Genomic DNA, 26,383 nt, shown 5'->3' on the forward strand with positions numbered 1-26,383 from the left:
TTGCATTAATATTACTTCTAGAAGAACAAATTAAGTGAACTAGGTGAATGTCCGCGCTAGACGCGGATAGTTTTTGTAATTTATTGAACATTATTTAAATTCTGTATGTAATTATGTATTTTTTGTTGAAAGTAACCTTTTATTACTGAAAGCCTTTTATTACTGAAAGCTGAAATTCGAGATTGTATTTTAGAACGTAAATAACAGATTGTTTTTTGAAACAGAAATAATAATTGTAATTGTTAACATATTATTTGAGCCAATAGGACTTGTTAAAAATTTAAGTAAGATGTTATTAGAGTTTTCTTTGTTTTAATTGAATTTCATAAATTTCTTTTTTTTTTGATTTTGTTTTTTTAATGATCATGTCTGCTTTTTTTTTTACTTCTTCTGGTTTTTCTATTAAAATCATCGCTTTCTTTAATAATTAAAAATAAACAAATATTCATGTGTTTTGATGTGTACTCGGTTTTCTGTTATTTCATATTTGTGTTCAAGCCTCTTGTCCTTTAATAACATCATCATTAATTTTGGTCCGTTTTTTTTAAAGTTAATTAAAGTACTTTTTTTGGTTTGTAAAATCAACTAAGGTATTTAGCCATATCTTATATATCATTTAGAGTAACCAAAATGACAAGTTTTTAAAAGCGGAGCAGAGGTGTCAGTAAGCAGTGTATTCTCAAGCTGCACATCATGGCGTAATTGAAGCACATAATAAAAAGTGACGAGAAGTTATGGCGTCAGTTCATGTGGTGCAACATACGTAATTTATGAAATAAGATTGGAAACGATCATTTGCTATCTCCTCACAAATAGCATCAACAGTGGCAGCTAAGGTTTTATATGATTTACAGTAAGATAAATATGTATCACACAATCGTAAACTAGGTCAGAACATCCAAACATCTAATTTCCAAATCTAAAGCAAAGAATCCAAGTCAAGAAAACGTTGATAGTTTCTCCAATCACCACAGATGCCTTGCCAGGTACATAACTTTACTTTTTCAGCCTAATGAATATTGGGAAAACCATATACATACCAAGGAGTGGCAGTAGTGGACACCGCAAATCGGCTGGTGGAAAAAGCACCTAGCGTGAGAAGATAAAGATTGTAAACAAAAACTTATACACAAGGATCAAAAATCAAAAGATATTAAAAATTGGACGAAGACGGATGGATCCAGCTCTAAGACTTGAGATGGAGAAAATGAAGGCTGTAAGTAGGAAAGAAAATGTGTCAAATAGAAATCAACCTCTATAGTCTAGAGCACCACAATGACCAATAAAATGTGTTATTATCTCTTGGTTCTGTTTAACGATATATCTCATTGTTTCTTAAAAATGATTTCAATATATCCATGATCAATATATTTATATATATATATATATATACGTATATAGATGATAGATCTCATTGTTTCTTGGAAATGATCTCAATATATCCATGATCAACTGGATCACAAAAGGTTACTAACTGTAAATATGAAAATGGAAAAGCTTGTTGAAGAAAATAATATTGAATAAGAAACAGCTTACCGAGAAAGTCGATACGGTCAACAATCATACAACTATGATATACGATAACAGCAGTAAATCTTGTGATATATCTTCCCCTCAAAGCATCATTATCTTCTCCGGCTGACTCTACTGGTGGTAGGTCTACTTCTTGGTACCATCATTTCGAACAAAGTGTTTTGCACATGCGATCACATTGTTTCTATCACAAGTAGTGAACTAATCCATGAGAAATGACATCATAGCTGTTAAAAGACACATATGAAGCCATATACATACCCACCTGCAACAAAATGGTAACCGATTAGGTGTTCTTCGGGTGGGACGCCTTTTACTCCCGAAACAAGCGAGCTGACCTCACAGACAAGTCCACCATCTTAACCATAACTGTCATAGCTTCGTTCCCATCTGGGATCTCTGTAGACCGTTAGGAAGAACAAAGTAACAAAACGTTTGAGTCAATAATTACAAGTCATGATGTTTCAATATCGTTATGGGAATTACGTATACAAAAGTGACTTACAGCCTCATAGGAAGCAATTGCCCAGTGAACTCCACTCGCCCTTACTCCAAGTTCAGTTGTGGTTACGATTCTTCTGACCAAACCACACACAGTGTTATCACAGCCACAGTGTTATCACATTAATAGCAATCTACACGCTGCACGGCACCAATAGAAGAACCGATCTTAGACCAAAACAGATTCTAATCAAAGCAACTTCAATACTCCTACGACCCTGTAATCAGAAGCTAATTGAAGCAAAGTTAGGATTACAAGGTGGATCCAAATCAGGTTAGTAGGTTCGTTTGAATGTCCTATACAAGGCAAGGATCATCATAAAAACAAAAACAGTAAAATTCAGCCTAAACCATTACAATTAGAGAGCTTAAACTATAAACAATACTGAATTATCGGATTGTAAAGGTTCTCAGACCTTAATTTCCAGGTTCAGTTCATGCAAATCTCGCTCTGCTGAAAGTAAAAGAGAATGGTAATCAGGATTTAAAAAACCTAGTCGCTCCGAGTCCGATGTTGTGGGGGAAAACGGTGGCCCCCAAACGCCTTTGACAATCGCCTTTAAACCTCAAGAGCCTAAAAGCGGCATGGTCGTAAGCTCCGACGATCAATCTTGCCAACAATAACCCTAGGACGAAGCAGAGCGAATGGAAATCAAAATGAAAGGCTCGAGATCCAGAACGGCGGAGGCAAAGAATTTTAAAATTACCAGCACAGTCTCTTTCTTGAGTCTAAAGCCGCTGACCTTGCTTGTGGCTTCCATGGAAGAGAGGCAAAGTTGAGAAGACCCAATCTCCCACTCATTTGTATCAATATTTCTCTTGGTAGATTTAAAGTACGAATGGTCAGATGAGAAAAATAAAACGAATTGATTTTCGTATAAATGTGGAAAGGGTAGAAGAGCAAACGCAGGAAAAAATTAATGTCAAGAGTAAATTTAAAACTAAAGAGAGGAAGATAAGAAGGCATGAGTTAAAGCGCGTGAACATCAAACTATGAAAGGAGACAAGTGTCATTTTCACAGATGCTGACGTGTCGCAAAATTAGAGAGAGTTGAGCACGTTTTATAGTATAGATACTATAAAAAAACAGTTAATAAGTGTGTAGCAGAAGTCAACAACAAAAAGTATGTGGAAATGATATTACATTTCTTATTCTCTAAATCTAGACATTGCTTTTTCTGACCAAGGTTGGATCACACCAACTCACCAAGACGCAGACGTTAACTATTTTTTGGAACAATAGCAACGTAAACTTTATTGTTACTTTAGCAAGCTTTAAACGTTATTGTCGTTTAGTACTACGTGTACGACTAGATTAATTTCGAGAGGACCCTAGTGGATTAGATAAATAGCCATTAACACAACATCCATGAACCAAACATTCAAAGCTTCTGATTTTTAGCGTTATAATTCGTATTTTCTCAAGAAATTATACACGGTGTCTTTTTGCTCAAATCATTTAAAATCTGAGATAACTTTATGAAATAATTAACTATTTTCATAAAAAATATTTTTTCAGAGTATGCGGTTATGTAGTAAACGACTATTTTTCATAAAGAAGTTGCATCCGCCTCAGATGAACATCTTCTCATTCTAAAGTTATGAGACATTATGAACGATATTTTCTATGATTGCACCAAGTTGAAAGTAAATAGACATATACTAAGTAGTCACCTATCACTTCAGTATAGCCATTCTTTTCAATTTTAATTCTTTTGTTTGTTGTATTCGTATATTTATAGTAGACAACTACTAATAGGTGACTATGTTTAAAATGTAGGTGGTTGTTGTCAGCCACGATGAATATGAAGTTTACAACAGAATAGGAGAGAGGTGTACATAACAAGTTATCGGCAACTTCTTCTTATAGCAACATTGCAAACGAGAAGCTTATGGGAGAAGTGTACACAACTAGTTTTTGGAGATCCCTTTATGAATAATCATTCCACCTAGTACCAACTCATGTATGTTATGGTGTCTCAGAACTACTTCCTCCAGTAATGCGTTGACCAAATGGTCGACCAAAGAAAATAAAGATCCCATCCCGAGAAGAAATGAAGGTAACGTAGTCAACTATTTAGTGTTTGTAACATAGTCAGCTTTAATATAATGTGTTATAGTTGCTTACTTTGTGGTTGAAATGTGGTTGATCCAATTCGTTTGAATGACACGGAGAAATTTGTGGAATGCGACAAAACTTTGCAGCAGGTGTCTTGGGAGGTGTCACAATGGTAACTTTATAGTCATAGTTGACTATTTTCATAGAAAATCATTAGCTCGGAGTATGTAGATATGTAGTAGACAACTATTTTCATAAAAAGTTGCATTCCCCTCAGACAAACATTCTCTCACTCTGAAAGTGTGATATATTATGGACGATACTTTCTATAGTTGCACCAAGTTAAAAGTAAACATACATATACCAATTAGTCATCTATTACTTCAGTATAGACGTCCCTTTTAATTCTAATTCTTATGTTTTTTGTGTTCATATATTTCTAGTAGAAGACTACTAGTAGGTGACTATGTTTAAAATAAAACTTCGTTTGAATGACACGGAGATGATGACTACTTTGTAACATGTTTCGATTAGATAGCTAGTACTCCAAGTCGATTATTAGTAGTTGTATATTTTCTCCATAAAACTGAAAGTTGATTCTAATACTTAAGTAAGTATTAATAATTGTCTACTTCGATTAGATAGCTACTACTCAAAGTCGATTATTGGTAGTTATCCATTTTCGATGACTCAAAGAATTCAGGGTAGCACTTTATTAGTTGAGCTGTTTAATGAAGGCAGATAGGTTGAGCGCCTTGATGAGAGATGGTTCCTTGAATGTTTGGTTTAAAACCTTACATGAACAAACAAATGAACAAGCATCTTCTGCAGATTCTCTAGCAACCTTTACAAAGACATCAATGAGTGCATCGTGAATTTGGAGAAGCACATTATATTTGAACGGTGTGGGTTCACATCGAAGAGAACACATATCCCTACAAAGGAAAAATGGCAAATAGTTAACTATTGTAAACTGATTACTATCGTAACGTAGTTAACTACCGATAGTTATACTAGTAGTTGGATATATGTGCATAGTAGTTATGTAGACTAACTGAATATGGAGTATCTATTTATTGTATCTGTTATAGATGATAAGAGTAGACGATTACTAATGACCATATTCAATGTTGTTACTACTTACTCAGTATGCATATAAAAATAGTTAACTACTCTAGATCTACAAAATCAAGAGAACCAGATATCGATAACAATGAAAAAGATGATGGAACTGTCAAAACTTACATGAACAAGCAAATGGACAAGCATCGTTGGCCGATACCCTACCAACTCTTTCAAAAATATCAATGAGTGCATCACGAATCTGGGGAGCACATTGTTTGCAAACGGTGTGGGTTCGGATTGTTGAAGAGTATACATATCCCTTTTAACACAAAACAGTCAAATAGTTAGCTACTGACTAAATAACTACTACTGTGACGTAAATAACTACTGTTGTTCAAAAGAATAGTTGATTATTCATGTATAGTAGTTCTGTAGACTAACTGAATACGTGCGTAGACATTTACTAACGACGATGACAATAGTTATATATTGAAGGTAAGATCTACAAATCCTAGATCTGAATACGTTGTAAACCAGATGTGGATAACAAACAAAAAGACAATTGTACTGGAAAAATACAGAGTACAAATTGGCAGGAATCATGAGTAGATGATTACTAAAGATAGTGTAAATAGTTAACTACATAAGTAAGATTTGAAAATTCTAGATCTACAAAATCAAGAAACCCTGATGTGAAAAAATAGCGAACAAGGACATAATACTGAAGAAAAACGAGAACAATAAACATAACAGAAATAGTAGAAAGAAGCAGAAGAAAACCAGATATCAAAACGGTACCTGGCACAAGTACTTGGCAGGCGAAAAAATCAGCAATGTTATGGAAGGTGATGAACCGGAGAAAACGAGGGATGGTAGAGCTTCGTCGTAGAAAACGAAAGGAGCAATAAGATGGACGGACAGGACCTCACCGTAGAAATAGAGAGTAGAGAATTATGTGGATGTCTGAAAATGAAATTGAGTTTCCAATAGTTGAAAGATTTTTTGAAATGAGATTCTCTGGATAAGTTTTGAAAGAAAGAGAATCAATTCAAAATTTTTTTAAAAAATATAGATAATGAGCTCAACTAAATGTTTTGTAGCAAAAGTTATGGTGGTGTTGAAAATAGAAATTGTCAGAATCTATAAAAGTTTTATTGGTGTGGTTTAAAAGAACAAGTGTTGTTTAAATTTGATGAGGGGGTTCGATGTCTTTGCTCACGATTAAAAAAATGGGTTTTAATCTACCTAAATAAGACTCTGGAGAATGCTATCCCACCTAATTTCCCTTTGTAATATGCTAAACGAAAACGCCAAAGAGAATTGTACGGAAATTTCGTAATTAATTTTTTCGAAAACCCCTTAGTATAATTGGACCTACCAGCTAAGACTACATTTACATACTTGCTTATCACCTTAAATCGAACTTGCGTACAACATCAAATCAACTGTAATTCACGGTGTTTTCATGTGTACCACGCCAATTTAGTGTAATGATTAGTACAAAATATGTGATTACACTGTTCAACTTACTGTGTTACAAATTAAGTTTATTATCGGCTCACAGATAGAATTATTTACATATGTTCTATAAATAACGTGAAAAATGATTCTTTCTATTTATTAAATAATTCGTATGCAAATCCATTACCATTAAAAAAGATACTATGCGTTACTCAAGACAAGTATGGTGTAATTTTATATTTTTCAGTTTCATTGATTTGTTTACAATAAAACTATTAGAAAGATGGAGTAAATGTCTAATTATCTAGAATGAGACATGCCATTTATGTATAAAATATCTAATAATTTATATTTATTAAGAGAGAATCCGTGCTATGCACAGATCTTATTTTTTTATATATAGGTGAATATATTTAGATTTTTAGTTTAACTATCAATTTTATTTTTAATTCATTCATCCAAATTTCAAGTTCCTAGATCTAAATTTTGATGTTGAGATAAATTTTAACTTTCTTAATATACATTTTTTATGATTTTAGTAATCTCTTTCATCTATTATCATTTTGAGTTTTTCATCAAAATCCTGGCTAACAACAATTTTAACTTTTTTCAGTTTATCATTTTCATATTTTCTTATTACATATATTTCATTCAATTCATCTTTCAAACCAAAACCTTCAAAATTGTTCCCATATATATCATTTTCTTTTTTTTCTTCTTTTTTTTCTCTCTCTATTTTTGATATCTTGATAATTTTTTGACTTTTTGTGTTCAAATTTATTTTATTTATTTATTATTCTTCAGTTGTTTGTTTTTTGTTTAGAAAAAATATCTCGTTCTCATATTTAGTCTCATAACTTATTTTCTACAATTTAACATTTTTTATGATCTTAGTAACCTCTTTTATCTATTTTTTTTATTTATTTAAATCCTCACATAATAATTATTTTAAACTTTTCAATTTATTATTTTCATATTTTGTTAGTACATATTGAATCCATCTTTCCAAAGAATACCTTTAAAATTTTGTATATTTATTTGTTGTCATATTCTTTTTTTCTTTTCTTTTCTATCATTTTTTTCTCTCTAATTTTGATATTATCTTATCTTCTCTATTATTTGATAATTTTTGTGTGTGTTGTAGTTTTATAGTTCTTGTTTTTTTGTTTTTCAGTTGTTTGAAAATCTTTTTAACTATATTTTGTATTGTTGGTCTCAATTTGTTTTTCTCCTTCATGTTATTGATTGAATGTTTTTTATTAGTTCAAAGATGAAAATTAAATCACATGAAAAAATAAGAAGACAATTACTATACTTTAATAAATTTGAATTATATTTATTCTAAATTTATGCTTTAATATTTTTAATCTAACATAGTTAAATGAATTACATAATATATATATATATATGTGTGTTGTTTGATAGATTTTCTTTAGTTTTATTGTTCTTATTTGTTACTCTTCAATTGTTTTTTCAAACATATTGTTTTAAGTTTTAGGCTCATAACTTGTTTTAACCATTTTACATTTTTATGATTTTAGTAACTTCTTACATCTTTTTAGAGGTTTTTCATTTAACTTTTTGTGATTTTAGTGACCATTTGTTAACTTTTTGTAGAAACTCTTCTGCATAACAACAAACTTGAAAACAGAACTTTCAGAGAGACTATTTTGGAGAAGAGAGACTATTTTGGAGAAGCATAGAAGTTACAAAAACATATAGCTTACAATCAACGTAATCAACATTTTTCGGGAAATTGAGTCAAAAAAAGAACGCTAGAATAGTAATCTCACACATATATCCCAAAAAAAAATATAGCTCAAACGCAGCAAAACATATGAAGAATACACAAAAATACGAAGAGAATAGCTCAATAATGAAGAAAAATTGATAGTCAACAACAAGAACTATACTTCATCATGTGGCTACACATGCAAACTAAATTAATATACATCTAACTACATGAACTATATGATGGAAATTTGGATTTTTCCGACCTCATCTTTCCGAAAATATTAAACTTATGCTTAAACAAATTTTTTGGCCTAAACATACTTAATCGTTAAAAAAATTTGAATTTCAGTCTTAATGTATGTTTTGTGCATAAATCTACTTCCGTCCAATGGGTATTAAGTCGCCATCAAGCACTGTCTACGTGGATTCCACGTATAAGCCATGACTTCGTTTTGGGCTGTCAAAGTCTGTAAAAAATAATGACAAAACGATGTCGTTTTTTTTTCTGGGTCTTATCAGATCACAAAAACTGTTTCGGGGAAACTTGAAAGCAACCGACATTCTGATTATCAATTCTGCACCACATCGATATTTCGATAGTATCCCTCTCTGTTGCTCAGTCTCGTGCCGCTTGAATGTAATTCCTTCATGAAATATACAGGGTAAGAAGACAGTAATTAGAAACTAAGGAACACAGAAAAAGGGAAAACCAAAACCACTAACCAGAACTGCTCGAAGAAAACATCGACATCGAAGAATCGAGAGGTTGAAGAACTAGATTTTTCAAACCCATAAATCGAGACTCAGTGAAAGGAAAAGTCAAGAGTTAGAGAACACCGATGACCATAAAAAAAAACTTAACTAAACGTCGTCATTTTGTTAAAAAAAAATTCCCTACGATTTAGGGAGGAAAACGACCTCGTTTTGTCTCTTTTATGATGATCTAATTCACAACCCATACGACGTCGTAGCTTACGTGGAGTCCACGTACACAATGTTGACGACAAATTAACAGCATTTCTCCAAAAGTAAGTTTAGGCACAAAAAATATACATTAAAGCTGAAATTCCAAATTGTTTAACGATTAAGTTTGTTTAGGCCAAAAAAATTGTTTAGGCATAAGTTTAACATTTCAGAAAGATTAGGTCGGAAAAAGCCAAATTTCCACTATATGATCTATATAACTACATGTATCAATTAAATTCATGTATAAAATCATGGAACAATTGATGTATTTTGGCTATATAATTAATGTACCTAGAAGTACATGATATATAGTTAATGTATTCCGAACTACACGACAACGTTATATGTAGCTGAATGCAACACAAACAGATCACAACATAATTATCTAAAAGAGTATACATGGTGATGCATTCAGCTACATATAACATTAGTCCACAAAACTTTGGAATGCACTTATCATTTTTTGAATTATCGGTAAGAGACATAGGATTTTGACAAAAACTTGCCAAAAAAAAAAAATTCAAAATTCAAACATATAAACCCCCAATCAGTAAAGTTCAACATCAATTGTTCAGAACAGCAACTGTTAACCTGGGATTAAGATTGTCTCTTACAACAAAATCTGCAAAATATAAAAATTAACAAAAATTTGCTGCGCATAAGTTTTTTTCGCAGTTTAGAAACTCTGTTTTTGTAGATCTGGTGGCTACAAAACTAACATGGGATCACAGACTTGAGACCAAACGAGTGAAAAATGTGTTGGAGCCTATTTGTAATGAGAAAACGCAAGTAGAACAGTCTCTTCATGATTGACCAACTTCTTTAATCCAAATATAACAATGAAGTTCAAAAATCCCAAAGACTTAAGAGCTGAAGATCTTTGAGCTTCAATTTTTAATCCCATTACATTGCCAGTTCTTGGGCCTTTAGCTAGAAGTTGAGGCTCATTCGATAACCAGATTGTTCATTACTAACAATTCAACGATTAGAGGCATCATCTTTGATTCACTATGTGCTTTGGTTTAATCATTGATGCTATTAACTTGAGAAGATATTATAAAAACTTAATACACCTAACATTCAACCAAATGTCAATGTATACACATAACTTAGTAGCAGAAGAATCACCACAAACCAAGATCAAAAGATGGTGCATCTTCCTCCAAACCATTACTCCTTTGATTGCCCGGATGAGGTTTAACCGGTGCATCTTCTTTCTTTTTCGACTCTGAACTCTGTTTCGACAATAACAATGTGGCCTGTGCTTCCATGGCATCAAAGTCTAGTGTCGCGTAGAATGCATCATCGTCGTCATCATCACCATCATCATTGTATTGTAATGCACTTGCATTGCTTCTCACGACTTCACGGCTTTCCTTCTCCATGACTTGTGCATCAGCTGCGAACTTATTTTCCAAGTTAATCACGGGGACATCCCCCGAGTTGCATAAGCCAAATTTCCTTTTCCGACTCTCTGCTGAGATTTGTACTACCGAAAAGTCTCCTGTGACCATTGTTTCCTTGTTTGACTCAGAGTTTGTTGTCTGTGGTGTTCTGAGAGAAGACAATGATCTTTCTGAGTCGCTTCTGCTCTCGATTATAGTCTTCAAGGGACCAGAAGAATAGGGACTTGGACTTGATGCGGCTAAATCACGAAATCTTGCTGGTAATGGTGATTGGCTGAGTAAAGAACGTCTGTGGAAGGATACCTTGTGATTTTTAGTAAGCTCATTGACTGACCATTTTTACTCACAATAGAAGAAAGATGCTTTTGATACTATTTACCTGTAAACAGCCATCATATCAACTTTACCAGACTCGGCTTGAGTATTTGCTGTAGGTATTGTCCCGTCATCTATGAAACTATCTTCGAATGAATCACCAGCCACATCTTCGTTCTCATCAGCAGACATTTCTGCTTCCGAAGAGACTCTGGACAAAATAGAGAGGTTTTAACAACTAAACATCAACTCTGTATCTAGGAAAACTACAATTGTTATATTGTCTCTCCTTGTTTTCCGAAAGCTAGAAAGATCATCAGATGTTGATTTATAGATTAAATAAGAACTTACTCAGCTTCTGCGTCAATGAAGATTCGGGCATCATTATCCACACTCATCTTCCTCTTACCTTCAATCACAGAGCAATCAAGCAGCAATCACTCAAACAGGTCAATGTGACAAGTATTTTAACTTGTTCAGGACATCAAGACTTTTACAATATAGGAAAAATTGTTATTCTTACATTGAAATTCTACTTTTTCTCTCAATAATGTAAAAGCAGCAGCAGGATCCATAAATTTCGGTCTGTCAAATCTCTAGTACTTAAAATTTTTAGTACAAGAAAAACACAGAACCAGTTACCTCTAATGTGCTTATCACTGTGATAGCAAGATCTGTTATGGTCTGCCTTTGCAATATCAAGAGTATTCTCCTTTACAGCACTCGAGCAATCTCCAAGTTTACGTAGTCTCTTCAATTTGCGAGGTTGTTGAAGAGTTTCTGACTTTTCTCCAGAACTCAGCCGCCAATCTTTGCTAGCGCTGCTGTTTGTGTTTGCGAGATTCGCCAAGGGAGTTCTCCACTGCTCAGGCATGGGTGAAACAGCCAAGCTTTCTGTTCCGTTGGCCAAACCTTCCTCCTTCTGAGGAGTTCTGAATTCATTGTTTGTTGAAGTAATGTGATCATCGCTGCCTTTATGTTGAATCTTTGTCTCAGGGCAATAAGGCTCTTCTGCCACATTATTGAATCTCATAGAGGAAGAAAGCTTAGGAAGATCAAGGTCTTCTTCTCTGTTCGCTTCTTTTGCAACTCCTGCAGCGTTAAAGACGTTATCAGAACATAATAAGTTCCAAGTCTTTGTTTGCAAAAATGGTGGATTCAAACGTATAATCAGCACGAAGATAATAGGATTACAAGAGCATTATAGATGTGTCAAAGTAAATATGTTTCTGAATTTTTAAAATACAGGTTCCAACTCTAGATGTTTCATTGTTTTCCGAGTCATATTCTCGCCTGAAATAACAAAATATATAGTATGACTCAATAACAACAGTCCATATTTCTCTTCTTCATATAAATAAAATGTATATGTTGTTATTATCTAATACCAACTTTGTGTGGTTACAGCCAATTGCAACAGCAACCGCAACCCCAAACACTATGATGTGATGCATTCTATGTGTACTGAATGCAAATACACTCAACCAGATATGCTATTCATTTATTCTTATCTAGTTACAATTCCAGCTCTAACCTATACTAAATGTTCAAGAGATATCAGATAACACTAACCTTGGTCATAGATAGGTGAATCTGGAACAACACCACTCTTGATGAAGTTAGTGAGCCTTGGGCTAAGCTCCAAGTCCTCACAGTCATCCTCATCCGATGATAACATAATCTCTCCAACAAAATTAGCTACATCTCCTTTACCTAAACCAGTTGAGTGTCTTGTCACAAGGCTTTGAGTCTCTAGTATCTCGTCGGCATTCTCTAGCGAGAATCCTTGCTTTAACTTGCATGATATGTTATCTTTCTCATATTTTGTGGAAGTACCTATCGGAGGAAATTCAATGGGGGATCTTTCTGGGCAAAAATGTTGTTTTTCTGTTTCAAGCATATAGTCTGACCCTAGCACATTAGAAGAGAATGAAAGAGGAACAGGCAATACAAAAACCTTCCCCAGAGTATCAACAGATGCACAGTCTGAACCGAAAAGATAATGGTGTGTGGGTGAAGATTCTTCAAAATCTTTCTCTGTAGTCTCTAAGGTGCTTGTAGGAGACTCAATAACTTGTTTTGCCTTTATCTGTGATGTGTTGACATCCAAATCACCGAGAGGGTATAGATCTGCACATTAATACAATATAATGAATGTATTTCAACACTACACTGAAAGTCCTGATTGTTCAGAAGTATGAAATGCAAAAGATACATTAAAAGTAGCACTTCGATTATTCTTTGACGCATGCTTAAGTGGAGACAGAAATAACAGGTTAGTAATACGGCAAGACAGAGCTTATGTAAAACATATATGCAATAGATATGAGATAGATATCAAGAAATAAGTTTGAAAATTCTTATAATTTCATACTGCAGGGGCATGCATCAGAGTGCTGTTATTAGTCCCCCACTGGCGACCATTAGTTTTTTTATTGAGGTCTATAAACATCTAAATCCTATAACAATAGGGACAGTTTCATTTGGGTCTCTGAGAAGTGACATGGATCTAAAGAAAATATGTTCATACTATATACAAAGCAGAGAGCAGATCCCAAAGTAGGCTCATTTGGTCATTGTTATCATGTATATGGATTAATAGCTTATAAGCCTTATAAGTACTAGTACTAGCTAATAGCTTATAAGCTATAGACCTCCTACTAGCTGGTTAAAGATTAAATTATATCCATGTGGCAGGTTAGAATTGTTACTTCGGCGAGATGAGTGAGACTATTTTTACCTTTCGGATCATCACCAACCCTCAAACCTATATCAAGATCCTCTCTTCCACCCAAAGGAGCTCCAACCTATTGGAGCAAGTGATCCCACGTAAGTGAAAAATGAACTAACAGATAGCAAGGAAATACCAAATTATATATCAGGATTATGATCCACACCTCAGTGAAGAGATTTTTATTTTGCTCTGAAAAGGTTGTCTCTTGCAAATGCTGCATAGCGTCAATTAATATGCTTGTTTGACGTGAATGCATTACTTTGTGTACTTTAGATGGCAATGTCTGGAAGTGAGGGAACGCAATCAAGGACACTCGCCACTTTTCCTCGTTGGGCTTGTAATACTTGGCGAGCATATCTGTTTCTGCAGTTGTAAGCTTTTTCTTGAAAGTTGGAGTCTCAGTGGCAGGTTCATCTTGTAGTTTCTTTCCACGTGGAATGAATTGCTCAATAGAAAACGTAACATGCTGAACTTCTGGTTTATAAACATGGGGAACCTATAATAGCACATGACAGGGGTATATGAATTATGATGTAAAAAGAAGTTGAAACTCAAGCAACAAAGGAAAACGAATTTTAATCAAGAAAGAGTTTGAACAGATCTTACCATCCTTGGACTAGGATGAAAATTAAAACTATTCATTCCTCCATTCCGCATGTGTTTATTAATGGCCCGGCCATTTGCTTGCTTCCGCATGTAGCTATTTTTTTCTGACCCTTCACAAGCAAGAACTAGTAAAGGCTAGTCAAGGAATGGCATAATTAAATTCCAATGAAAAAAGTGGCACCGCAATGATATGTAAAGGTAGGACCAATGAGAACTGCATATATCAAGTGAGCTAAAGGATATCAACTCGACCATTATTTTTCCTTCCGGTTCTTCCCATGCGTTGAATCATCCTCAAAGGGGACACATTAGCATCAAAACATATAACTAGGTCGACTTCCATGATATCCAAGCCTTCTTCGCCAATAGATGTTGCAACAATAACATTGAACCCACCAGATCGAAATTTCTGTAGGAATAAATCATGCAAGAGATGGTTTAAAAAAAAAAGAACAAAGAAAGGTAAACTTTTCATAAAAGGGAAACAGACATACCTCCAAAACAGCCTGCTGAACTTTTTGCGACTGCCCTTTCAGTGTCTTACCTGCAAGAAACATACATTGTAATAAATTTAGATGATACTTCTCTGTACCTGAATTTCAGATGTAAACATCAGAGCAACAAACCTGAACTTTGACCAATAAACTCAGTTGCTTTGACCACATCTCCAACATTATTTAATGCGTCCATAATGTCTCTGAAGATGAATGAGGTCAGATGAATGCAAAACAAAAGACGTGACGGGCGAGTAAACAAGGGAACACAAACGAAAATTATACAGACCTTACGCTTCCTCTGAAATTTGAGAAAATAATGACCCGTGATGTCCTTGGATCTTTCATTTCTGCAGCCATAGAATAAGATCACATCAATGTTGAATTGTCAATTAGCAGCAGAGAACTAACATCAACCCTACATCAAAATTTAAAAAGAAAACATACTGTAATGATCAACTAGTATTTCTAACATCTTCGACAATTTTGGGCTTGGTGCTCCATTCAACAACCTTTGCTGCATCAAAAGCTTCGTCATCCTAATATCTTCATTCTTACTCATCAACCTAGCGAATGGCCTGCAAAAATGTGATAGTTTTAAAGAAACTTATTTGACATGCCCTTTGATATTGAAAGCTATGAAATGCTATCAGACACCACATAAAATCAGTTCAACAGCAGAAAATAAGAGTATACCCTGAATGCAATTTTTCTTCTAGCATCTCATATGCTGGCCTTATTCCATGACTAGACAGGAGCTTACGAATGTGATAAAGAGTGATAAGAGCTGAAAAGCAAGATTCTACATCTCCATGACTTATATGTGGAATGCCTGGCAGAGGTGCTTCACGAAACTTATCCCTTGCCATAAGTAATTCATGCGGACTTAACTGTCAAACATGAGTTGACGTGTGCGTGGATAAAAAAATGTGAGCATTGACGCTAGTGGTGAAAAATAGATATAAGGATCGAGACACATACAGTTTGATAGTCCCTGCTTAGATTAACCCCAAATTTTTTAAGCCTGGTTGCATATGGACATATAACATCTAACAGGCGTTTAGATACCTCATCTGCATCTTGACCCAAGGGAACCTGCTCTACCATAAAGATGCTACAATTATTAGAGGTGAATCTGAGAGCAAAAAATTTGGAAAATGCAAGAAACAAGCTCGAACCTCGATAAGTTCTACTTTTCTGTCGTGGACATAAGGGCAAACATCATGGTCACTCTCGTTTCGATATTCAAGTGTTGATATCTGCAAATTATCAATGATACCCTGGATGGCCTGTGTTTTTGCTGAAAATAACATGTAAGGTTAATGAGTGAGGAAGTATAATAGCTTACATGCAGAAGATTTTATATTTAAATAACTTACATCCAGGAGTTGCAGTAAGAGCCAGTATTCTCAATTGTACTGGTACCGCCATCAACTAAAAGTTAAAGGGCATTAGTTGGTACCTTTACCATGTATGAATGAGAAAGAAACACATAGAGATGCTCCTAGATATAAGCATAGGCAAGTTACTAAAAAGTCTGAGCATGTAAAAGAACAGCAAACCTCACGAACAACAACACAATAAGAGTAATTCCCTAGAGCTCGATGTGCCTCGTCAATCACCAAGCAAACCAAATAACTAGTAAGACACGTTCCTGAAAGAGACGGTTTTTGTGATAAGTACTAATACATTAAGAGGTTTTCAGCTCAGAGTTTTGATAGAAATAACCCGAGCATCACCTGACTGTATATCTTTCTCTAGCACTTGCGGAGTGACAAAGAAAACCCGCTTGCTTTTCCACAAGAAGGCTCTTTTCGAAGGGCAAGTCTGACCCGTCAAGTCAATTGTCCATTCCTACAGTCAATTATAAAAAAATATATATAAGAATCTGATCAGTAAACAAATTTTCAATCTCTGAAGGCGATAAACACAACAGTTTGCTTATGGAGAGTTCGAAGAGAGATCACATACTTGTGGTATCCCTACGATATTATGACACGCCTCAATCTGCTGCATCACAAGAGGTCGAGAAGGTGCGGCAAAGACAATTTTACCTAGCAAACAATAAGAACAGCTTCTAAACTAGATTTCCACAAGCTATTTCATGGAGACAGAAGAATATCAGAGGCATTGTTTTACCTTCTGGAAACCATCTGAAGTAATTATACATTACAACTGCTGCTATAAGCGTTTTACCAAGTCCCGTTGGCAAAGCCACCAATGTGTTTGAAAACAAAGCAGTCTTCGTTATAGCAAACTGATAATTTCTAAGAGGAACATTCACTAAAACAAAAAAGTACAAAAACCAACCATAAGTTATGTCAATCTCTAGCGACCTTAAAAAAGGCACAATCAAAAACTCCTCAAACCTGGATATATCCAAGTTTTAGCTGTCTCAGGATCAATGCCAACGCAGAGGCTCTTGTCGTTATTACCACACTCGAATTCATCGAGATTCGGGTCGGAAACAGCATGGTTTGCCTGTGGGGCTGGTTTGTGCTCGGTCCTTCCGATGAAACTATCGAGAGTAGATTGTCTTTTAGCAGGAGGCTTAGTGCCATTGTCCTTCGTAATTGGTTGATGAGCAGAAGGAGCGAAATGGGTCGAAGAAGAAGATGCGTTTGATGCTCTGTTCAAGCAAGCCAAGTCGATTTCTCTTACTGCTGCTTCCCAATCGAACTTCAAGCGAAAACAAAATCGAAACAATAAAAAAAAAACAAAATGAAATCTCAAAAGACCCAGAAAGAGATTCAGATGTTAAAATTTTCAACTTACTCCGTCTTCTTCAACGATTTCTATCGGAACCTTGGAACCCATTTCGGAGAATCACTTGATTTCCATAGTTTAGATTCGACCTAGCTTTTTCAAATCCTCACTCTTTCACGACTTCGCTAGGAATGGAAAATAACGTTTCTCGGAATCAGATTTTAGGGTCACTGGTTTTGTCACTGTTCTTTGTGGAAAAAACCCTCCCCGAAGCGATAGAGAGAATGGCGGGCAAATTTTGGAAAAGAGAGATTGTTTGTCACCAAATGTACGTGGACGTGGGAGCTTGTCTTCAAGGTCGCAAGTTCAAAACCTCATATTACAATAAATTTATTTATTCTAGTATGTAATTCCGACGTTTTTGGTTTTTGGTTCTGGTTCGGTTGTTGGTGTGAACCAATCGGCCAAATTATTCCAACATAGACAATCTATACTATAAATGTTGCTAAAAAGTTGTTCAACTCTCTCCACGTGTCCCAGAGTCCACGTGTCCCAGAGTTTAAAATATTGACCGCCTAACCAATTTTATACCGCCTTAAAGCGATTTCTTAAAAACTCAAGTACAAAATCGGGCCCAACAGGAAGATATCGAGCTCAGTATTTCGATATGTGCCACAATTGGAATGAGAAATATTAATGAAGATGAAGACACTTATTTATAGTCCACCTTCCCCTTCTCAACTATCCAAGTTTGTCGATGTGGGACAAACTAAAAGACCTACTATTAAAAAATTGGCACTCAGTATTGGATATGGGCCACGACTTGGATGGGAAATATTAATGAAGATGAAGACTCTTATTTATAGTGGCTTCCCCTTCTCAATTATCCAAGTTTGTCGATGTGAGACAAACCAAAATACCTACTTTTCAAAAATTCTCATGGATATTAATAAGCATAAATTAAATTTGTCTTCAACACACCAATATGTCTTCTAAGTCTATAAATGTTTTAAATTTTATTTTCAAATAAAAATATAATTAAATTTTAATGCAAATGAAAAAGAATTATGAGTCTAATTAAGTTAAAATGTTTCAAATAATCATATATAAAACTTCAACTAATAATATTATAAAAGAAAAAAAATATTTAATAACAATTAAATAAAATAAAATTATTAAAAATAATAGTAAAAAGAAAATATCCACATAAAAATGTCAATTTAAAAAATATAAAATCATTAAACTATATATATCCAAAAAAATTTAAAATAGTAAATAAACAAAATTAACAAGGATTATAATAGTAAGATTTACAAGAATCAAAAGAATATGAAAATCGAAGAATAAATAAATATTTCTCTCTAATATTCAACGTATATTTTTAAGTGAACTGTATTATGTTTTCATACAAAAATTAAAATAGTAGATTTTTAGTCATTTATTATATTGGGAGAAAAATTAGATTATTTGACACAACTGGTGTAGAAGAAATTACAAATATTATATCATCAAAAAGAAATCGAAGAAAATATAAATATTTTAAACAAAAAATATTAATAGTAAACATAAAATTCAATAGTAATTATTAAAATATGAATTAAAATAAGATTCGCGCATATGCGCAGGTTCTCTCCTAGTATTAGTAAAAAGAGTGAAGAATCATAAGATTTTAAGGAAATTGCATCAAATATCCATCAAACAAATTATAATTAACAAACTAACCAAAAAATAAACTAAAACAAATATTCTTTATATATTATGTATTAATACTAAGTTTAACCGTAACCATTCATATACCCTTATTCTCTTTCATCTCTTCTGTTATATTTTTCTCTCTTTACACAAACATGGGCGGTGCAAGGTTTATTGTCAGGCAGCTCCTTCATCCCCTAAACCCAAAATCCCAATCAAGCCAAATTCCTTCTGTATATGTGGGATTCCACCTTCAAACTATTTTTTCTCTTATTTATTAAATTCATTGATCCTCCTCCAGCAAAAATCCATCATCTATCTCAACTTTCTCCACCTTTAATAATCCTCAACTCGTTCACGGCTTTGTTTTCACTTGATTCCTTCCATTGACAAAAACATTAACCCTCTTATAGAACTTTTGTTATGCAATTGGTGATTCTTAAATTGTTGAACCTTCAAATATGGATGTAGAGATTGAATTGAATTGAATTGTAGGCGGATCTGAGATTCAGACAAGTAGTATTAGCTTTTAAGGCAGCAACTGAAAAATATTTTGTATAGAAATTCTATTTTTATTCATAGAAAGTTTATTTTTGGCGTATAGAACATTGCCCGTGATTAGTTAAGTTATCATGTCATTGAATCAATGGAAGAAGCAGCTTATTTTTTTGTTCATCTTTTCTTTGACTGTGATATCGGCCGGATCTGTCGTCATCACGAATCTCTCCGATCTATTACAACACCCAATACTTCTTCCATTGATGAATCACTACTAATCAGTGGTTATCATGTTCCTTATATTTCTTCTGTCAACGAAGCTTTTTACAGAATCAAAAGGCTTCAGGCCACTAGAATAAACGATATAGTATGACTAGTTTTTAATATTGGTGTAATCTATTAAAAAAATTCTTTTCTTACTGTACTCATCTCATCTCCCCGTATATTATACTTATCAAATTCATACTATTTTAGAATTGTTTGTATTTTGATCAATGTAAATATTTATAATTTTCAATTCAAATCCTAATATATAATGTATTGAAAAAGTCTGTATATATATAAAACATATAGGTTGTCTATATTAATTTAGGCATGTTCTACCTGCAACATAATTTTCTCTCTTTTAGACCACTGAAGATGATGATATAGGAAAAAATTAATATAAAATACAAATAAGTAAATTAACTGATATTGTTAATAGTTTTTGATAAAATATTTTGACTCCCCAAAATCAGTTAAAACAATATTTTGACTCTCTAGTATTTTTTTATAAATAGACATGTTATATTATTGATTAAATATAGACTTTCTATGTTATTAGTGTCATTATTGACATATGAAAAAAATATATGGCTTTGTTTTTCGAAATTAAAGTCATGAGAATTGAAATAAAATCAGTATTTTTTTGGTACTAATATATGGTTGAAGCAGTCAATGGTATGTAAGTTATGCAAAAAAATAAAATCTTCGGGGTAAAAATGTTGGTTTCAGAATAAGTATTATAGATGGTCTATTTTTTTCTTTATTAAGGTTAAAATCGTTCAAAAAGCATCAACAATGTTACTTGCTTAATTATCAGATATGTATGGATATATTCTTCATTTATTATTGAAAATTGATTATTCACTTAATTGACCTTTTTAAAGATAACAAACCAGTTCAAATAATTTGAATTTTTGTCGAGTTTTAATGTATGTATGGCATAGTCAATAATTATGTACTTAATTTTTATTTTTATTTGGTGGAAAAGATGATTCACTAGGTGTTCATCGAAAAGAGGAGAAGAAAAATTCAAAAAAAGAAAAATATGTTAAGTCAAAAAAAATTATCAAGATAAATCACTGTAACAAAAAACATTTCTATCAATTTTAGTTTATTTGCAAATTTATTATTATTCAAATCACATAGTTTGAATTAACTTTTTTTTTAATTTACTACAGGTGCAAAAGTTCTACATCTACACAGTAAAAGGTACTTAACTCATTTTATAAATTTTTATGTGAACTATTTCCACTATATTTAACACATGCAAATTTTATATATTTATATATTAGAAATGGTTAAGTTGTTAGTCGTAGATACTTAAAATGACATAATTTATGGTTAGTTTATTTTTTTGGATGTTGTAATAGACGTGTAACATTATTTATCTTGTTGTTATTTATTTTTCTGTGTGTTGTTTTATGTGATAGTGAAAGAGAAAGGTAAAAGGAAAATTTTCAAAAATATATTAAAAAAAAGAGAGATTTCATAGACCACAGATTATGGAAGATGAGAAAAAACGAAGAAACCTACTACTACCTGATTGAGAACTATATCTAAGAAAAAGAGGAACAAGGAAAAAGACAGTGAAGAAGAGACTATAGTTGAGCCTGGAACTCCAGAAAAGCCGAGTTTTCAAAAGAGAAGAACAAAAGATATTGTTGAGCATTTAATCCAACAGTTGAATTATCAAAAAGAACATGGTCTTTCATCTATAGCAGATGTTCCATTGCACATTGAAGGTAATCACATTTTGTTTTTCAAATTTTTAAGGAAAAAAACATAGAAAAAATCTTGAAAATGGATCTTACTCCCCATTTGAGCTTCAAAATTTTCTCAATCCTACTATAGCAACATCACATAAACATAAAGAGATCATCTTTATCGCATTCATTCAAAATTTCACTATAAGAACATACAGTGGGCATTATACTCCTATACTAGTTGTATGACATAGGGACATAATCTCAAATTCATCGGAGAGAAGAGATACATCAATTAACGTTGATATTGATGTTTAAACTCCGCATATCATTTTATTACGTCACAAACATAATACTCCTAGAACTTGATGAAAATATATTAAAAGTGCTCAACTTCAAATGAAACAATTTAGTTCCATTTTGTTCATATGAAGCTATAGGCTTATTGTGGAAAACGAAAGTTGGAATATTTGTGACGTAAATCACATTTGGAGTTAACTTTTTTTTTATTGTTAAAAATTATGAAAAGATCTGATGTTTTCAGCAGCAAACAAAAATGGATATCATATTATGAGGGGTACTTAGTGAATTATGTAAGTATTAGTAAGTATGTTAAACACATGTATCTATGAAATGGTCCTTGCTTTGTGTCACTTCTCCGGCTACATTTATCTTCCATGAAGCTAAAGAAGAATAAGAACATAGTGAAAGTCCATTTAGTTGTTTCAATGTTACACGTGTAATGGTATGTGGTTCCTTTTCTTTGATGCGGCTAATTTGCTTTCATCTTTTTAGGGTTTTCATATTCTGTTGTACCATCTTCCTTAAATGCTGGTTTTATTTTCTAACTATACATATATATTTGGATAGTCATAATCGACCGAGCAATTTTTTTTCTTGGCTGGAGTGTATTCGTGTGTTTCCCAAAGCTTATATGTCTCCATTATTCAGAAACACCTTCTAAGTTTGCTTGGAATTGTAAAGATGGTTGATGTTTGGATGGAAAAGCTAATTGATTTTTCTAATAGAAGAATAAAAGCTAATTGATTTGTCGAATGGAAGAATAAAAACATGGAAGGATAAAAAGATGGGAAAAACAAAGATGATCATGAAGAAGAAGAGAGAGGGAGAGAATTAGAATAATAAAAACCGGTATAAGAAGACAAAGAAAAACTTTGGCATATGAAAGAGCACCTTCTAATTTAAAATTCTGTGGTAAACCCGTCTGGCCCAGGCGACTTATTATTTGGCATATGAAAGAGCACCTGCTTAATCTTGTCTTCAGTCACCTCCCTAGTCACCTGCTCGCATTGAAATGTATTGCACTTTATGTCCAGGAGATTTTCGAGGTCCTCTAATCCCCTGGAAATCCTCTGGCGTATCAGTAAGAAAATCACTAAAATGCTTCTCTGCCTCAGCTTTGGTATCGACTGGATCTTTTAGAACATTCCCATTCTTGTCGACAATTTCCTTAATCAGGTTTTGAGATTCCCGAACACATACAGCCCTAAAGAAGATCTTATTGCTTTAATCTCCAACATTCATCCAATGTAACTTGGATTTTTGTTTGAGATAAGCTTCCTCCAGCTCATATAGATGTTCCCACTTAGTTAATGCTGCTGATTCTGCTGCTAAAGCCTCCTGGCTGGGATTGGTTTCATTTGCTTCTTGCTTCTCACACAGTTCCTCAAATGCCTTTTTAGTTTTTTTCGATAAATCATCAAATCTGTTTTTCGAAAGAGACCTTAGAATCAGTTTCAAGCTCTTTAACTTTTTGGTGAGACGTTGCATAGCTGATGTCGAATGAAAAAATGCTCCTCCATCGCTGGCAAAAACTCTGGCATCTTGGCGAGAGCATTGAGAAACTTGAAAGGCTTTTTTGGTGCGGTGATCATTGTTAGACAAGTAAAACCTTCCACGAAGATGGTCTGAGACACCTCCTGCTTCAAAAACTGAATAGGAATAAGGATGATTAAGGAGCCATTCCTCATTCACTAAAACTCGATCCAACTTTTTGTGTATCAGTCCTTCTTGCCTCTTGTTGCACCATGTGAACCAAGGACCATGGTAACCCATATCAATCAAGTTACATTGCCTAACCGTTTCCTGAAAATCCCTGCTACCTGACTAGTCCACAGCAGAAGCAAGAGAATGGTCGTCACTAGTCAATACCTCATTAAAGTCCCCACCTATTACCCATCGCTTGTTTTTGCAAACAGTGGAGTGCAAAAGCTGTATATCTTTCCACAAAATCAATCTTTCTGACCCAAAATTCGACGCATAAACTGCACTACCAACAATATCTTCATCCTGATCCTCCATCGCCACCAGAACAGAGATCATTTGCGCACTCTTATGAATCACAGTCACCTTCACATCCTCATTCCACACAAACCAAATCCGGCCTAGACGATTATGCTCATAATTTGAAACATACGACCACCCCGGAAATACATAAGAAACGATCTTTTGGCTTTTGTATTCTGTCACTCGAGTCTCCAATACAGCCAAAACAGAAACCATTTCCTTTCACCCAATATCTTACTACCGTATGGTTTGAACGTTTGTTAAAACCTCGTATATTCCAAAAAAATCCACTTATTATTGAGATGTAGATTTATTGGCCTTCTTTCCTCTCTTTCCCACTGAAGTCTGACCTGAAATAGATCGTGGATCAACAGGAACAGAAAGGTATCTATGAGCAGATTTAGCTGCTCGTGTAAGCGGTGGCCGATGTCCCTCTGCAGGAACTTCAGCTTGCGTCAACTATGCCTTACTCAACATCGGAACCCCACCTCCTGTGTCCCCACGTTCATGGATTGGGTTATCCACTGAATTTTCAATATCATTCTCAGAACATATTTCACCTTCCTCCTCATTCGCGTCCATCAAAGCTGAGTATCGCGATCCAGAAGATACTACCTCTGTTATAGCAGGTGTCTCTTTTAGGACTTCGATACATTTTTTGGGGTGACTGCCATTCGTTTTCTTTAGTGGGTTCTTCTTTCACATGTGTCTCATCAGTATTAGTGATCAGAGGCAAACTACTGGCCACTTCCATAAGAACAGAATGCTCTTTCCTGCTACTGCTCTTCGTTTTAGTCACCGACGACAACAGGGATTTCATCACTATCTCTACCCTTACGGTATCTGCTTCTTTTGTTTGTGCTGCTTTTTTGTGAGTTGCACCCAATTGTTGGCTTGCATCTTCCCCAGACGAGGCATCTGCTGGCCTTGGCAATATTTTTTTAGGGCTATGCTTAGCCCTACATTCATCTCCAACATGACCCCATCCTCCACACAAGGAGCAGAACGGCGGCAACCATGGAAACTCACTCAACCTCCACCTGCGTTCCTTCCAAGTTAAAGCAATGAGAGCTCGACAATGGCTTCGTTAGGTCAACTTCCACCAGTATGCGAGCAACATCAAATTGTTTCACCCATATTGTGTCAGAGTGCAACTGCTTCGGTGTACCCACTGGACTGGCCAAGAAACTGAGACCTTTCCAGTGATACATTTTCCTTGGTATTTTTTTCAAGACGACCCATAACGGTATTGATTTTAACACCGGTTGTTCCTCCTCTGCAATTGGACTCCAGCGAGACACTATCATTGGGATATCCTTGATATTCCACATCCTTCGTCGCAGAATTCTTTCCCTCATACTTCGATCCTTGATCCTGAACTTGACAGTAGTAGCATTCACGACGTAAACATCGATCTTACTCTGTTTATCTCCCGTGGACCAGATTTTGTTCACGATCATGTGGATTGATCCCACATGTGGTGCAGTTTTGAGAAATTTCCCACAATACAATCAGTCCACAAAGGGGCTTCATTCAACAGGGATTCCGGAACCCGGAAAGCCTTAACACCATCCACTTCCTCCTCCTCCAAATCAAATCGCTGCAGAACCTCTGTTTTGCGAACAACATCAGTCCACGATTTGCCTGGATTTTCAGCTGGCTTTAAGATGTCTCCATCTTTGCCTAACAACACCGTAACACGATCAGATGATTCGACCGGAATCACCTCCTCCACCTGAGAGTTTCCCCTTGCTAAATCTTGGTCTTTAGACTGGCCCGCCTCATCTCTGCTTTCCAACGCTATCTCCACAGATTTGTTCCCCTCCGCCACTCCTACCTCTGTCCGTTCAATCTCTGGTGATGCCGGAACCTCCTGTTCATGCGCTTCCATGCCGCCCGATCCCTAGCTTGGGCAGGAAACCGAAAACCCTAATTCGCCTTTGCTGTCGCCTTTGCTATCGCCCTCTGCTGACGTGTTAACAATTTGATTCGTCGATCCCTCACAATAATCAATACTTTTGTTTTGTATGGGTGGAACTTAACTCGGGTTTCTCTTGCTTATTGTGGACAGACAAAATATAAAAAAGAGAAATTAATGTTCATGAAAGTGTTCAAGGGTAACTATAAAGTGGAATGGTCTATGGCTGTGGGGAACAATGGAAATCTACAAGATATGGGTTACATTAATTTGGCCCTATTATTTTATTGTTAATTACAGTTACAAAACTTAGAATATGGAACTAAATTAACCCCTAGACCTAATTCTTCTTAAAGGTTTTACACAGACATGGGCGGTGCAAGGATCAATTAACGTCACATGTTAATGTCGTTTTGTTAAA

At 34.5% G+C, this 26,383-nt stretch overlaps 1 protein-coding gene and 1 long non-coding RNA gene across 5 annotated transcripts; both read right to left on the bottom strand.

Moving 5' to 3' along the window:
* Nucleotides 1-750: 750 nt before the first annotated feature.
* LOC18013922 lies at nt 751-2,917 on the bottom strand. 4 transcript variants are annotated; one of them, XR_002898224.1, is made up of 6 exons: nt 2,742-2,917; nt 2,528-2,660; nt 2,039-2,175; nt 1,799-1,932; nt 1,537-1,717; nt 751-1,089 (listed from the first exon to the last, which is right to left on the bottom strand). It is a non-coding gene; the product is annotated as an uncharacterized LOC18013922 (long non-coding RNA). The 4 variants fall into 4 exon arrangements; XR_002898223.1 differs by having other exon boundaries at nt 759-1,214; XR_002898225.1 differs by having other exon boundaries at nt 759-1,214; nt 2,039-2,265; nt 2,742-2,887.
* Nucleotides 2,918-10,345: 7,428 nt separating this feature from the next.
* On the bottom strand, nt 10,346-18,278 carry LOC18013923 (DEAD-box ATP-dependent RNA helicase FANCM). The gene is made up of 23 exons (XM_024153756.1): nt 17,650-18,278; nt 17,244-17,553; nt 17,014-17,157; nt 16,846-16,928; nt 16,614-16,728; nt 16,437-16,528; nt 16,254-16,308; nt 16,053-16,174; nt 15,856-15,969; nt 15,571-15,764; nt 15,322-15,452; nt 15,164-15,224; nt 15,007-15,077; nt 14,875-14,924; nt 14,624-14,789; nt 14,381-14,508; nt 13,938-14,270; nt 13,781-13,847; nt 12,613-13,170; nt 11,683-12,132; nt 11,392-11,449; nt 11,105-11,251; nt 10,346-11,014 (listed from the first exon to the last, which is right to left on the bottom strand). The coding sequence occupies exons 1-23, from the start codon at nt 17,689-17,691 to the stop codon at nt 10,444-10,446; spliced, it is 4,062 nt and encodes a 1,353-aa protein (XP_024009524.1). The 5' UTR covers nt 17,692-18,278; the 3' UTR covers nt 10,346-10,443.
* Nucleotides 18,279-26,383: the final 8,105 nt, after the last annotated feature.

The sequence above is a fragment of the Eutrema salsugineum genome, unplaced genomic scaffold (assembly GCF_000478725.1).
Source record: "Eutrema salsugineum unplaced genomic scaffold, Eutsalg1_0 scaffold_4, whole genome shotgun sequence".
In the NCBI taxonomy this organism is placed as follows: domain Eukaryota; kingdom Viridiplantae; phylum Streptophyta; class Magnoliopsida; order Brassicales; family Brassicaceae; genus Eutrema; species Eutrema salsugineum.